This window comes from Zootoca vivipara, chromosome 2, assembly GCF_965207765.1.
Source record: "Zootoca vivipara chromosome 2, rZooViv2.hap1.1, whole genome shotgun sequence".
NCBI lineage: Eukaryota > Metazoa > Chordata > Lepidosauria > Squamata > Lacertidae > Zootoca > Zootoca vivipara.
Window position 1 is genome coordinate 56,357,321 of NC_142584.1, and position 15,041 is coordinate 56,372,361.

General features: G+C 41.9%; 1 protein-coding gene across 1 annotated transcript in view; it reads left to right on the forward strand.

The window, feature by feature from the left end:
• TGFBI (transforming growth factor beta induced) overlaps window positions 1–13,742 on the forward strand; it is a 43,064-nt gene extending 29,322 nt beyond the window's left edge. The window contains exons 10-17 of the mRNA XM_088661932.1: window positions 169–305; window positions 888–1,024; window positions 2,633–2,763; window positions 6,282–6,406; window positions 7,651–7,753; window positions 8,939–9,018; window positions 10,090–10,114; window positions 11,995–13,742. Of these exons, the coding sequence (XP_088518058.1) occupies window positions 169–305; window positions 888–1,024; window positions 2,633–2,763; window positions 6,282–6,406; window positions 7,651–7,753; window positions 8,939–9,018; window positions 10,090–10,114; window positions 11,995–12,035 (779 nt within the window). The 3' untranslated portion in view covers window positions 12,036–13,742. The remainder of the gene's footprint in view (window positions 1–168; window positions 306–887; window positions 1,025–2,632; window positions 2,764–6,281; window positions 6,407–7,650; window positions 7,754–8,938; window positions 9,019–10,089; window positions 10,115–11,994) is intronic.
• Window positions 13,743–15,041: the final 1,299 nt, after the last annotated feature.

A 15,041-nucleotide genomic window follows, 5' to 3' on the forward strand; every position in this document is an offset into this window, starting at 1 on the left:
CTTGACTACATTTTAAAAGAAAGCAATTGCCGGCCCTTTTTGCAGTGGGGGAGGGTCACGCAGGGGACTCACTTTGAAACATGCATTTTCCAACAAAATTCTAAACAACAGCATGCTTTAGGTGCATTGTTATAAAACTATGACTCTTGGCTTTATTTTGTTTTGCAGATCAGACTCCTACACCAGACAGGAACGTGCTCCGGGATCACATTATTAAAGAGCAGCTTTCCTCTAAATACCTTTTCCATGGACAGAAACTAGAAACTCTGAGTGGCAAGCAACTGAGAGTATTTGTGTACCGCAATGTATGTTTGCCATTTAATTACTCCTCCCAGTTTGAGTTTTAACTTCTCAAAGTGGGGTTGTTGCTCTGGGGTCCTTTGGGAGGAAGGGTAGGGAAATAATAGTAGTAACAATAATAACAACAACAACAATCGGTTCAAATAAAATCCTTTCACCAGGTACTCATACATAGCAGTTTAAATGGGGTTATTTCATTTCTGTCCTCACAGCAATCCTGTGTTTGACCTAAGATTATTCAGTGGGTTTCACAGTAGAACAAGGCCTGGTGATTCAGTATAGATGAACAAGCTGGTTCCTTCATTTTCTGCATTGGAAAGTTCTTTTCACACAACACTGGATTTTGATTCCACTGTAGTGTTACACTGAGCTGATTTGTGTGAATGTTCTGCCTTTTAAATCATTTGATCAGCATGCAGTCAAGAGACTGTTAGCCTTGGGGGAATGTCCGATTTACTAGTCAATTGGTGTTCAAGTGCTTCTAGGCCTCACGCAATAGACCAAGATGTGCAGGGTCTCTAGTGTGGAAAGTTAAATCATTTAAAACTTCTGTGATGCTTTTAATTAAAACCCAATCCATCCTGTAGACTCTCTGCATCGAAAATGCCTGCATTGCTGCCCACGACAAAAGAGGAAGATTTGGAACCTTGTTCAGTATGGAAAAGGTGCTGACTCCCCCTCTTGGCACCGTTATGGATGTGCTCAAAGCGGATGATCGTTTCAGGTGACATTTTAAGTTCGTATCGTGAGTGTGAGAACAGTGAAGCAGGAGAAGTGGTTTTGCTTTAGTGAGAACCATGACCATTCATGTATAGCATGCAGGATCATCTATCGGTCAGATGAACACCACCCACCAATATTAATCAGCCTTTTTAAAAATCAATTATCTGATTTAAGCCTTTAAAAAAAAAATATATAGTATGGTAGACAGACATAGGAAACTGTCATATACAGATTCAGACCATTAGTCCATCTAGGTCAATATTGTCTACACTGACTGGCAGCAGCTCTTTGGTTTTTCAGACAGGAGTCTTTCCTGGACCTGGAGAGCCAGTGTGGTTTAGTGGTTAAGAGCGGTAGACTCGTAATCTGGGAAGCCGGGTTTGCGTCTCCGCTCCTCCACATGCAGCTGCTGGGTGACCTTGGGCTAGTCACACTTCTTTGAAGTCTCTCAGCCCCACCCACCTCACAGGGTGTCTGTTGTGGGGGAGGAGGGGAAAGGAGATTGTGAGTCGCTTTGAGACTCCTTTGGGTAGTGATAAAGCGGGGTATCAAATCCAAACTCTTCTTCTTCTTCTTCTGCCTGGAGATGTTGACAGATGACAGAGCTGGTGGGGACCAAGGATTTACTAGATCCTATGCAGCTTTAGTGGCAGGAACTCCAGTTCAAGCCCATTTGCTGCATCAACCCTGGTTCCGCCTCTCCTTTAAGACCCAGTGCTACGCAGCCAGGGTTAGGATTGCCCGCAAGTAATTGAACACGGACCAATGCTGCAATTTAATTACCGGTAGATCCTAACTTCATTATAATTCCTTCCGTGTTAAGTGTTTGTACTTTATCTTTTCCTCTTTAATAATAAGTGCAGTAGGGCAGTATTAATTCGCTTTTGCAGATAAAAGAGCTCATGATTAAAGACAGCGGTGGTCAAGGTTTCTAAGCTGATTGAACTGTGTCACCTGAATGCAAATAGCACCCAGTCGAGCCACTGGGGTGCTTTTGCTCTAATACTGCAGTGGGGAACTTTTTGCAAAGTAGCCAGATGCAAAAGTGGGAAGAGCAATGGTGTGACGCTCACCTTGGTACAGTAGGTTATATTCCAACAAACCACACACATTCCTCTGTCCTCCTTCCAGGCAAGCAAGAAGCATTATCAGAGTTCAAGAACATATTCCGGCCAGAGAAAAGTACTCAGGAGGGTGTGGCCTGTGGCAGGGCCAAAGAGAGGCGCCTGGAAAGCCATCTTTGGCTCCTGCGCCTGAGTGCCTCACCCTGCACTGCTGCTCTAATGGGACATGTGAACTGCCAACACAAAGGTCTACAGCATCCTGTTTCCAGCAGTGTCCAGCCAGTTCTCTTTGGGAAGTCTTTGCTTAAGAGCTCCTTGCTCCTCCCCAATAATATATTGCAGGCACATCAGGGTTCCCTATGCACAGCTCTCTCTTCTGGCGAAAGGAACAGAGAAGCCCACTAGCTCGGGAGTTCTATGTACACGTTGGGACATATATGGAGCTCTGTGCTGGACCTCTTTGTTATTTCAGCCGTGACATTTTAAACTGCTCTTTGAAAATGCCTGAGCGTTAAATGCGTATTTTCTCTGTGTATTTCCTACAGCACTCTAGTGGCTGCCATCCAGTCTGCAGGCCTCACAGAAACGCTGAACAGGCCAAGGTCCTTCACAGTGTTTGCACCAACAAACGAAGCCTTCCGAGCCATGCCGCAAGGGGAGCTGAACAAACTTATGGGTAAACGTCCATAGATCTGCTTGGCTGATGTGTGAGATATTGAGATGACTTACACTGAGTTCCTTGGATAAGTGAGCTTTCCAGCATTCTGTGCTATTCCAGGCTCATATTCCAGCTTCTCTTTTGTTTGCTCATCCATGGGATGGAGACAATAGGTTGCAAAAGCGGTGGCTCTGGTTTTCACTGATGTCACAAGGAATGATTTGTCCATGAGGTGACATTGACTTATTATCTACACCAGGCATCCCTAAACTTCAGCCCTCCAGATGTTTTGGACTACAATCCCCATCTTCCCCGACCACTGGTCCTGTTAGCTAGGGATCATAGGAGTTGTAGGCCAAAACATCTGGAGGGCCACAGTTTGGGGATGCCTGATCTACACCCATGGTGAGACAGTTCAGGCCCTTCAAACTTTGTGGGTGGGTGGGTAGGTGGGTGCACCAGATCCCAACAATTTATCACAATGAAAAGATTTTTTTTTTGCAGAGTTGCCACCCACTGTGCTGAATTTCCCTCCCCTACTCATCAGACTGCTGTTACGAGGAAGGGGGGATGTCCTGTTTTTCTATATGCTAGCATGTGTGATTGCAAGTTTAGTTGTCTGTGAGAGAAAGAGACAGAGCTAGTCTCTTTTCCCTCTATGTGTATGATTATGTATGTGTGAAAGAGCGAGTCGGTAAGAGAGAGGCAGTGATAGTCTCTCTGCCAGTCTCTCTGCCATGTGTGCAGTTGTCTGTCTGTGGGGAAAAGACATAGACAGTCCAGAAATCCCTTATGCCTCAGTCCTTGAAATTTCCTAGAACTTTTATGGAATATTGGCAGGTGTAATGAAGGAGTAGAAAAAAAGGCAAAGAAAGAAGAGTATCAGTCAAGATGTCAGGGTTGATAAGATGGACAAGCAGTAGTAGTGGTGTGGGCTGCGGTGCATGGGTATTTATATGCTACACCCTCTGTTAACAGTGGCTCGCAAAAGAGGTTAACAAACAACATCTAAAAAACTACTTCTAATATGTTCCTCAAGAGAGAGAGGGAAACCATGCCTGGGCTACTGAAGGACCCAAGTAAGAAAAATGTCATGTGCCTGTCTAAAAGAGTTGCCAAGGATCATAGCAGGGAAGATGGAAATCACAGGTGGCCATCAATAAATGTTGATGAATGTTAGCGGGCTGGTAAGGACAGGGATGATATTTTCATAGGCCCCAGGCCCAGTGGAAGAAAAAAGCTTCAGCTTGGAAGCCCTATATGGAAAGGGTATGTGAACTTGTTCAATTATCTTTCATGTAAATATTGAAACATTCTCTTCCCTGAACTGAAAAAATAGTTGTGGCTTAGAAAAGAATATGAGCTGTTCTAGTGCAATGGCTTTTCTCGGTTCATGCCCATCCCATTTGTGACATCATAATGCAACATCTGCTGATGGGAGCTAGTTATCCTTTTAAGTTCGCAGAACAGCAGTCTGCACATTTGCTCGATTGCTTAATGCACAAATAGTTCGTAACTGATTTGTAGCTACCGTAAGTAGCTGTGGAACTGAAACATCCCAGATGTGAACAGTCAAAATGTTCTGAGGCTTTGTAAGCAAAATATTTAGCTTACTCCTCTGAAAGCAATGAATCACCATTGATGGGAATATATAGCAAAGAGCAGACTTGTGTAAGAGGAAAAAGGGAAGAAGAGCTGTGATTTCTTGTTTGATCAGCTTTATCTCTTGGATGTGTTACTCGTAGCTGCAGCTGGATTTGGGACAATATACAACCTACTGTTGTCCAATCCCCTGCTACTGAATTGTTTGGAGCAAATATAGAAGTAGGTTGTATATGACTCTTGTTGTCCCTTCCAACTCTATGATTCTATGATGGCAGTATATATTATATAGATGGTATAATGTCTGGCTGCATATCATTTCTGCATCTCGGAAATTTCGGTTTCACTCTGGAGCTGAGAAAATTTCGACGATCTGTCCAGAGTTAAGATTCACACACAAAATCCTGAAATTCATTACCTCCAGTGTTATGCCTTTGCACATGTTTTGCAAAGTGCATATAGAAAAGTACTGAATTCAATGCCAAAACAGTCCATAGATGCATGAGAGATGAAAGTGAATTTTCAGCAATATAATTGCAATGCTTCCTTTGAAATCCCAGTGCTGTCTTTTAAATGAGGAACTGCTTATTACTTTCTAGCCTAAAACTTTGCCAGAGACTGTAGGAGTCAAAAGTGTACATATTTATCTCATCCAAGCTGTGATTCCAAGTTCACTGAAGACCAACTGAAACAAGAAATCTGTTTTTCACAGTGAGGCCTTGAACCTTTCTTGAATGGATTTATCAATGTTGTGATAGAGAGCAAATTTAGATGGGTGTTTTGGGGATCGTGATATTTTCTGTTTTACAAATGTCCCTTTGTTGGTAAAGGCACAGAGGAAAAGATCAGTAATGCGTAAGGGTTTATCAAAACAGCTTCAAACATTTTGGTTCAGTTTCACCTGTTTCCAAAAACAGCATCGGGGTTTTCTTTTCCAGTACGACTTCTGCCACTTTTGGAAACACTTGCCAGATATCAGATTTATAAGCTGCTATGATTCATTGCCAGTATATGTTGGCATCCTCTTCTGCTTATGGAAGAAACAGATAGAGACAAAGGCATCATAAGCAATGAAGGCACCAGCTGCAGCAGCATAGCAGAAAAATATTGCAAGGAAATGATGTGATGTCAAATGAGCAGTTTTACTATTTTTAAAAAACCCCAGAGCACTACGGGAATCATAGCTGCTGTTAAACGATAGAGGTTCGAAGTATTTTTAAAAAGTCCTGTGTGTCCCCCCCAAAAAAAATGCAGATTACTCGGATCACACATTCATGCATTTGAAGAGCTAAGTCAAATAACTTCAGTACATTCTATGCAATATAGTACAGTGGTATCTCGACTTACGAACGACTCGACAACCATTTTTTTTGATTTATGAATGGGGCAAATGGCCGCACGCCTACAAATTTATCGACATCCGAACGGAAACCGCGGCGGTTTTAGATAGGGTTTTTTCGACTTACGAATTTTTAGATTGGTTTGCTTCGACTTACGAATTTTTCTGTTTCCAATGCATTCCTATGGGAAATCGCGTTTCCAATGGCGCTTTTCGGCTTACAAATTTTTTGACCTACGAAGGTGCCTTCAGAATGGATTAAATTCGTAAGTCGAGGCACCTCTGTATAGCTGTTTATACTGCATCCTTCCTCCTGCTGCACAAAACACTTCAGCTGCTCAGTACTTAAGAGTTTCTTTGATGGATGGAATGCTTGCCAGCATACATGAGAATCTGAATATGGGCACTCTAGAGATATATGGTTGCAGTCTGACTTCATGGAACAGCTGCATACTGTTAGTGGAAGGCAGAATACTCCTCTGATACTGTCCTTTGTCTCTTTACCTTACTAGGTGATACTTTATTTTCTTTCCTAAATACCACAAGACAAGTAAAATGAGCTATAACACATATCTTGGGTCTCTTTCACCCCCAGGTAATGCTAAAGAACTTGCCAGTATTCTGAAGTACCACATCGGGGATGAAATATTGGTTAGTGGAGCAGTTGGTGCCGTTGTAAGAATGAAGACTTTGCAGGGTGATAAACTGGAAGTCAGCACTGTAAGTTCAATTCCCCCCCCTTTTCGTTGTGAAATTGCTGAGTTGTTTATCTACAAATACCTTGAATTTCTGAAAAGCAGACAATGGTTTTATTGATGCATGTCTCATTTCTGTACTTATGCTTCCTTCCCTGCATTTTTGTAAGAAATCATGTAGGATAGTTATAAATACAAGGACATACTCCTAATATTAACCAGTTAACCATGTTCACACAAAACTGTACCTCCCTAGGATTCTACTATGGGAGGGGAAAAGAAGGTTAGACGTGAGCCTCAATTTTGCATACTCTTTCTTCCTCCTCTCCGCACCATGGAGGAAATGTGGGCTTTATTTCACAATAACTGAGTGATCTCTTCAAATCTTCTATCTCCTGTCCATTCATTCACTTCTGGGAGTGACCAGAGCAGTGGAGATAGTTCAAGGTTTGTCCTAACATATAATCTGAACAGGTACAGGGTTGTCATGGAAGGTTTAGAGGAAACTAGACAATGATGCTTATCATCTCTCTTAAACAAGAACATGAACCTTCAGGCTTCAAACCTGGGCATGACTAAGTCCGGTCCCATCTATGACAAAGCTACATAATGACACTATCCACAGAGGGAGAGAGGCTGGAAGAGAAGGTCCAGTTGTGCATGGTTAGCAACTACCAACAAAATACACACACTGTCTAGACACTTGTACTGTTACATAATAACATTATCTCATTTTAATAACCTTCTTTTCACTTGTCAAAAACACATGCAGTGCTGTTAGCAATCATGGCATGAACAGCTTCACATTGAGCTTCTATTGATACCGTAATTGTGATACTTTATGCAGCAGATGCATTCCTTGATCCAGGGCAGTGTTTTGGGGATTAAGCACAGCCTAGTGCCCCTCAAGACTTATGCTGGCCTGGCAGAGCAAGGGACAGCCTGCAGGAAAATAGGAGTCTGCCTGTGGCTGCCTGCAAGGGAGGAACCACAAAAAGCAATCTTACATTTGTTTAACATAGTCTGCATCCACATTCTTATTTATTGGAATCCCGGGCCTCTGAACACAAAAGTTTGCTCAAGGCATATTATTTAGTTTGTTAAAACAGCTAAAACAACTGCTTGGGTGCAGCAGATTTCAGTGCAATATGCTGCTGGGTCTTTTGGAGAAGATTGACGAAAAACCTTCTGCATATTTTCTCCTCTAGAATTATTTCTCCTAGCATATGTTTCTGATGACTTATCTCTGCTTCTTTTTTTTCTCTTAAGAAAAACCACATCGTAAATGTCAACAAGGAACCTGTGGCCGAAGCTGATATTATGGCCACTAATGGTGTGATTTATGCTGTGAATACCATTTTACAACTACCAGGTAGGTCAGGTTAGCTTCAGGAATAAAAGAGATCTCCACCCCCTCCCTCAGGTTTCCTTCTCTTTCCTAAGGAGTTAAGGTCACATTATTATTACTGTGGAGCAGCAGTGAAATGCACATTTCCTGTGCAGCAGGAAACAAGTGGGTAATTCTCATCTTCCCAAGAAACATTATATTTTCAGTCTCTAAAGCCCTCATTCACTTCAACAGGGCGCACATGAAGCGTTGGGAAAATACGTGATTGGAAACATTGGGAGGGAAGAAGGGAAAGTGATTTTGCAGGACTGTGAATCATAATTTCCTTTGACAATTTAACAATAAAAATGGCACACAATATTTTTGGGTGGGTGGGGGTCAGCTTACAAGCAGGTTGCCCCTAGTGAGCCAGTTGAAAGGGCTCCTTGGCTCATTTGACAACAAACAGGATGTTTGCCTGCCTACTCATCCGTGAGAATGATGGCAGTGGTGTTGATCTGAGCTCCAGGCCTCTTTACTTAATATGGAAGTGATGAAGACTGCAGTTGGAAGAGAGCATCATCTAGTCCAACGCCCTGCAATGCAGGAATATGCAGCTGTCCCATATGGGAATCAAACCTGCAACCTTGGCGTTATCAGCACCACACTACAACTTCTATCATCCCTAGCCATTTCCCATGCTTGCTGGGGCTGATGGGAGTTGTAGTTTTACAAAATCTGGAAGCCTAAAGGTTCCCCACACCCAACCTATGTTCTTAATTGTGTTTCCCGAAAGAATCTACCAGTTTTGGTGGATGGAGGGCAATGACAGGAGCAGCGGACAACTCCTAAAAATACAATGTACAATCCAGCTGTAGTATTTTCCCTTTCCTGCATATGGCAACAAAGCATTTCTCTTAAGGAGGTATCTAGGATAGTATGTGGAATTTTCTGGGTTTGCACACAGAGCAGTAATGTTTGGTTGCTTGGACAGACTGATAGCAGAGTTCAAAGCACTGGTATAGAGTTGTTGCCATTGCATTTAGTTCGTTCCATAAATTTGTGTCCTGCCTCTTCATTTGATGCTTAAGGTAGCTCAAGAAACAAAAAACCAACCCCAAATAAAAGCATTACAACCGAACGTTGTAAATTGGTCTTCTAAATTAATGGAAGCAGAAAACATCCACAAGTGTGTTTGAATGTTGTTTGAATGTTGTTTGTGTCTTTTAGCTTCCAGGCCTAACGAAAGAAGCGATGAGCCTGCAGACCCTGCAATGGAAATCTTCAAGCAAGCCTCTGCATTATCCAAGGTAAGCATAATGCTCAAGCAGCATATAGAGACATTTCTAATTTCCCTGTATTTGGACATGGACAACAGAGATCATATCACTGGAGCCTGCATTCAAATTAAATTATTACAATTTATTTACTTGTTCCACTTTTAAACTGCTCTCTTCAATTAAGATCCTGGGGCAGTTTGTAAAATATCTAGTCGAAACTGTAATAAAACCACTAAACCTTTAACCATTAATTTTGTAATCATCATCATCATATTCAGGCTCTCAGAATCAACACAGCAGAGGGCAATGTAATTACAACAGACCTTGAACACATCAATCTCTTGCAAAGGCCAGGGTAAACAGATGTGTCTTGGGCTGCTATCTTTCAGATCAGTTATATTCACATGCTGTGAAGAGGGCAGGGAGTTAAGGACTTTGCCCACTGTCTTTATGTCACCACACATAGAGCTTTGCAGCAGGAGGCCTATCCAAAAATGTGCTTGCTTGGAAAGATCTCCCACTGATTACAGTGAAATTTGCCTGTCTTCAGCCCCCTCCTAAAATCACAATCCTAAGTATGTAGTGAACTATACAAAACCAGTGGAATTGGTATCCATGGATCAGATGTGAAATGTTTATTACCAGCTCCCTAAATGATGCCACGCAATCACTCATTTGGCCTCTTATTCAGCCATATTTTAATGGCCTCAGAAGTAATGGCTGTGGTGCAAATGGCCTCCTCCAGGCACAGGCTGCTCCTCCCAGTTTTCTTTCCATCTTTACAGAGGCTTACAGTGGTAGCAGCCGAGGGCTGAAGTTAGACCTACAGCAGCTTTTCAAGTGGTGCAGGGGGAACTGCAGGGCACACAGATGCTGTTCTGACACAAGCTCCCTTTGGATTAGCCCACTGGTTCCTGCCCTCACCCCCCGCAACACAACAGCCTTCTGCTCTAATACGGGCAAAACCCATACTTACTAAGGGAATGTTTATGTTTGGGGTTTTCAATTGCACATCAATTTGCTATAAAATTATATAAATATGATTGATTTATTTCATCTGTACAAATGTAAACATTTTCTCTCTTTTTTCCGCCCTTGCAGATTTCTCACAGGAATGTTCGATTAGGTAAGCAAAATTTACGTGCCACGTAACTTAAATGGTTCCTCTGTGGTGTGGCAGCTCCCAGGATTTGTAGTTGCACCCCATGCCTCACCCATGAGAACCATTTGTGTTCTCTCAGAACATGGGCCTGTTTAATACACTCACAGGGACTTCCATACATTCCAGGCATCTTCACTTGATATCTTATGAGTGTTGTGTGGGTGCTGGCCAACAGAAGCATTTTTAGCCACACTCTTAGTGGGGGTCATGTATACTCTGGACCCCCTCTGAATTTGCCTGCTGTTGTACCCTTCTGGGAAGCAATGCCATCCCCTCATTTCTTAGTGAAGCTTTCCTTCTCTTTGTTTCTTGTAGGCTCTTCCAGCGCAATTCGCAAAGGCTGGGTTGAACGATCAGCTATGAAAAGATGTTAGAGATAACAAGGAATGTGAAATGCCCCAGTCAAAACACAAACATGTGTTGGAAGTAGGGAGATATGCTCAGCCATATTTCCCTATCTCCCACTGCTCCTTTCACTGAGACAGACCACTGGTCCATCTAGGTCAATAGGGGTGCAGGTGGCGCTGTGGTCTAAACCACTGAGCCTCTTGGACTTGCTGATTGGAAGGTCGGCGGTTCGAATCCGCCTGACGGTGGTGAGCTCCTGCTGCTCTGTCCCAGCTCCTGCCAACCTAGCAGTTCAAAAAGCACTCCAGTGCAAGTCGATAAATAGATACATACCACTGTGGCAGGAAGGTAAATGGCGTTTCTGTGCGCTCTGTTTTCTGTCACAGTGTCCTGTTGCATCAGAAGCAGTTTAGTCATGCTGGCCACATGACCCGGAAAGCAGTCTATGGACAAACGGTGGCTGCCTCGGCCTGAAGCAAAATGAGCACCACAACCCCATAGTCGCCTTTGACTGGACTTAACTGTCTAGGGGTCCTTTAACTTTTACCATCTAGGTCAGTGCTGCCCACACAGAACAGCAGCCACTCTCTAGGGTTTCAGTCAGGGTTTCTTCCCAGCCCTAGGGAACATTGCTTGGCTGCTTAGACAATGTGAGGGACAGGTTTCCTTTCCCTTGCATAGTGGGCAAACAGTCCCCCTCCTCTTGTCCTGCCTGGTCTAGACATGCAACAGAGGTGCTAAAATCCTGAGGCAACAGAGTGGTCTATGCCATCTCAGCCTGCAGATGGTAGATTATGTTTTTGAACACTTCCCCACATTTTAAAATACACCTCCTTTTAAATAAGAACTAGGTTCTGGCTCAGTCTGTTCCCTGCTCTGTGACAAGGGAGGGCTTGCCGGGTGTTGTTTTAACAGAGGGACATATTTTATAAATGCAATTTCCCCCACCTGCAATCTAAAGTGGTACTCTTCATTCTGTCATCTCAGGATGTTGCCACCAAATTCACGACAAATTATGCTGTGTATGTAAACATAATATATAGGTCAGTAGACAGCTAGCGGTCTCAGTGCATACCCAGTCAAGGGAATACTATACACCATTGTCAAGGAGATAGCATACCATAATATCATATCACCCCATTCTTGCAAATTGTCATGTGGCATGCCAGAGCACTGTGGCTCTTTAGTTTATTCCCATAGGCATCCAACCTCGTTTAATGAAGCTTAGCAAATCCAGTGGAATTAAGTATGTGGGAATGAGTGCCTGATTGCAGTCAGTGTTCAAAACAAACACTGTAGGCACATTCTAAAGCATCTTTCGAGCAATTCAGTTTTCATTTAGCTGTGAACAGCTTTAGAGAGGAGCAGAATAACATAGTGGTAGTAAATGGTTTACTGATTTTAATTTGAGAAGATCTCTGACTATCTTTTTGATGCAGCCATAGATGATTAATGCAGTTGTGCTTATGACAGCGTCTGCTTCTCTCCTTTTTCAGCTCCTGTGTATTCCAGATTGTTAGCCAGAATGAAACACTAAAGCAACAGCCATTCTGTATATGTAAAGCACAACCAAGGATTCAGCTAGCTTTTGCCATTGGGTTGCTGAAGAGAAGGACTTTGTTTTCTACAAAAACCAACAACACCCACACATACACACGTGCCACCATGTATTACACAAAGGTTATGGGTTTTTTTCAACTGAAATGAAGGAGAGAAAATAAAAGCCATATATATTTAAACCGTTGTTTGATAAGCCTAATTTTGTTACAATTGGTAGCTGAGAATTCAGGGAGCCTCAGGTATGTGTGTCTACTCCAAAATTATTTAGGCCCAGCCTCCAGTTGTGCAAGAGCTAAAAATGACTATGATTGCAAGACACACTAAAATCTATCCCTCTCTGGTTAGTATTTAATAAAAATGTTTAAGGTTTGCATGTGCTGTCAAGAACACACACTGGCTTATTCTCAGAATTCTGTATTGAATATCTGAGGCTTTGGCTTTAGGAAAGGGAGTTTATTCAGAAATGCAGCCTGAATTTGACTCAGGTTGGCTTAAATTTCTACAGTCTGTCTACATGGCTTTGAGTGCAGATACGTAGACTGATCCTGCACTTTTGCACACAGTCACTGCTAAAACCAAGATTGGTGAAGTTCATTTGTCCAATTTGTGTTCTTGAGGGTCAGTGGGATGAATGGTCCATTTTCTATAAGGTGCTAACACTAGTATTTTCCTACTTAACAGAGTTTTGTCGTGAAATATTTTAGAAGATAGCCACAGAAGCATTTATTATTCATTTCTATATGTATAGGGGTAGGTACATAAGGATCATGAGTGGTCTCTGTACCCTGGTGCTTTTCTTTTTCTTTCTTTTTTTTTAAAAAAACAGAGTAAAAGAGTCTTGCTTTAGAGTAATAATCCAACTTTGTGACTTTTCCACACTTTGTGGTTTGAGGCTTGCAAGCTTCCAGATAGGATATTTTGATTTGGTCTCTCATAGTTAATGGGGTTGGTTTGGGCTTTCAACTACATTTTGAAAATGAAGGCAACAAGCTTCATAGCAATTACGTAAAATCTTAATACTGTTTTTCAGAGCACACAGCCTGGGCATGACTTAGACATAAATTTGAATGTGGACATTTTAAAGGATGTAAAAGTACAGCTTGTGCCCTCAATTAAAACTGGCTATTTAGGTCACAATACAGGTGCTACAGAACTAGCTCCCTACATGCTGTGGAAGCTTTCTCATTCATCCACCCCAATAGAGAACAAAACCTGTCAGATATTCAGGAGATTTTCTTTAAAAAGGGGAGAGTGTCGATGTAACGTACACTTATAAAAAGCTGCCTGTGTGTGGACAAGCTATCACACGTTCTAACACAAGCTCTCTGAATTGTGGCCTGTAGTCTTAAGAGACTTTGCTAGGCACTCTCTGAACAATGACAGTTGTGTACTTCAGCAAGGACATGTGGTTTTTATTTTCTTCCCTCCTGTGCTTTGAAAATGTTCCACGCAATTCTGTGCCTTAGCTTCTTTCTTTTCTTAAGCCTCATTGATGATATTAGGGAATTTGCATGATATAAGCTATGGTTTGATCAGTGCTGTCAATTAGCTTTTGTTTACACATATGGTTCTAACTTTAATATCTTTTTTTCTTCTTGAGCCTGGCAATACATCCTCTCTGTAATGTGGTCATAGAGCAATCCCTCATCAAAACCTTCAAATAAACAATTCATTTGTAATAAAACTTGGGTTTTCTTTTAAATATATAAATTGACTGTGTCAGTAATATTACAAGTGACATCACCATATTTTGTTTAGGGACACAGTTTTACCTCGGATAGCTTAAGAAATCCCATGAGTACCACCCCAAAATATTGCAAAGTCTTTCTGCAGGTTTTACACATTGTGTAAAGCCTTTGTTTCAGCCATTTACCTCAGAGATTTACCTCACACTATCCTGGCAGTGAGGAAGTAGAACACTGCCAGCTCAGTTTGCACATGATAACTTATTTGTTTGACAGTATCTCCATGTGAAAATCACACTCATTTCTCACTTAGAGAGAAGGTTCAAAAAGCAACTTTCCTTGATATGGCAAGTGTTGATACAAAGCAGTCATTTTCAAATGTGGGCACCTTCAAGCATTCAGATTCATATATGGCATGGCACAGAGGCCTGGCAGTAGAATTGGCGGGGCAGGGGGAGAGAAATTGAAAGCGTTGCATAAATATTTTACAATATTCTTTGTTTAATTTTTTGGAGATATTCTTGTGATAGCTTAAAGACACCCTTCTCCCACTATCTATTTATTTATTTGTAACTATTTGGACTCATTATTTATTTGTAACTCAAAACAACTACAAAAATGTGATTAAGAAAGTTTCCCCCCCAAAAAATGAATAAAAATAAAGTAGCACATGGTTGGCAAAGCCAGGCTTTAAGCAATTATCAAGAGCTTTGTGAACATGAAACATAGTTGGAGAACAAATATTTTGTTCCCAGTGTTTTGTTATCAAGTGCATCAAGAGTGGCTGGGGGAACCCGGCCAGATGGGCGGGGTATAAATAATAAATTATTATTATTATTATTAAACTATTCTGTTGATTGCATAGGTGCCATATTCATGAACATGATATGGTAATGCTACCAGCTGGCACCATTAAGAGCTCATTTGCCAGGTAGCCCAGTAAATGCCTACCTCTCCCAATAACACTTAGCTCAAAGGACTTTTTGTGCATTTGTAGTCCTTCCAAGAACTCTGTAAAGTAGGACACTCTTAACATCCCTGAAAAACAGGGCACTATCAATTAGTAATCCTTGCAATAATCCTGGGAAGTAGGGCACTATTAATCAATACCAGCTTATCCAAGATTACCCAGCCAGTCAGTCAATGCTTCAGCAAAAGTTTGATTCTCTTCCATGCCTAATTCATCAGTCATCATGGTGTAATACCATCTCTAGATTTCCACATTTAATGATGGCGCTGCTGGATTTCTTGGTGGTACATGCCCCTTCCTATGTAGAATTTATTGACAGAACCTTTGG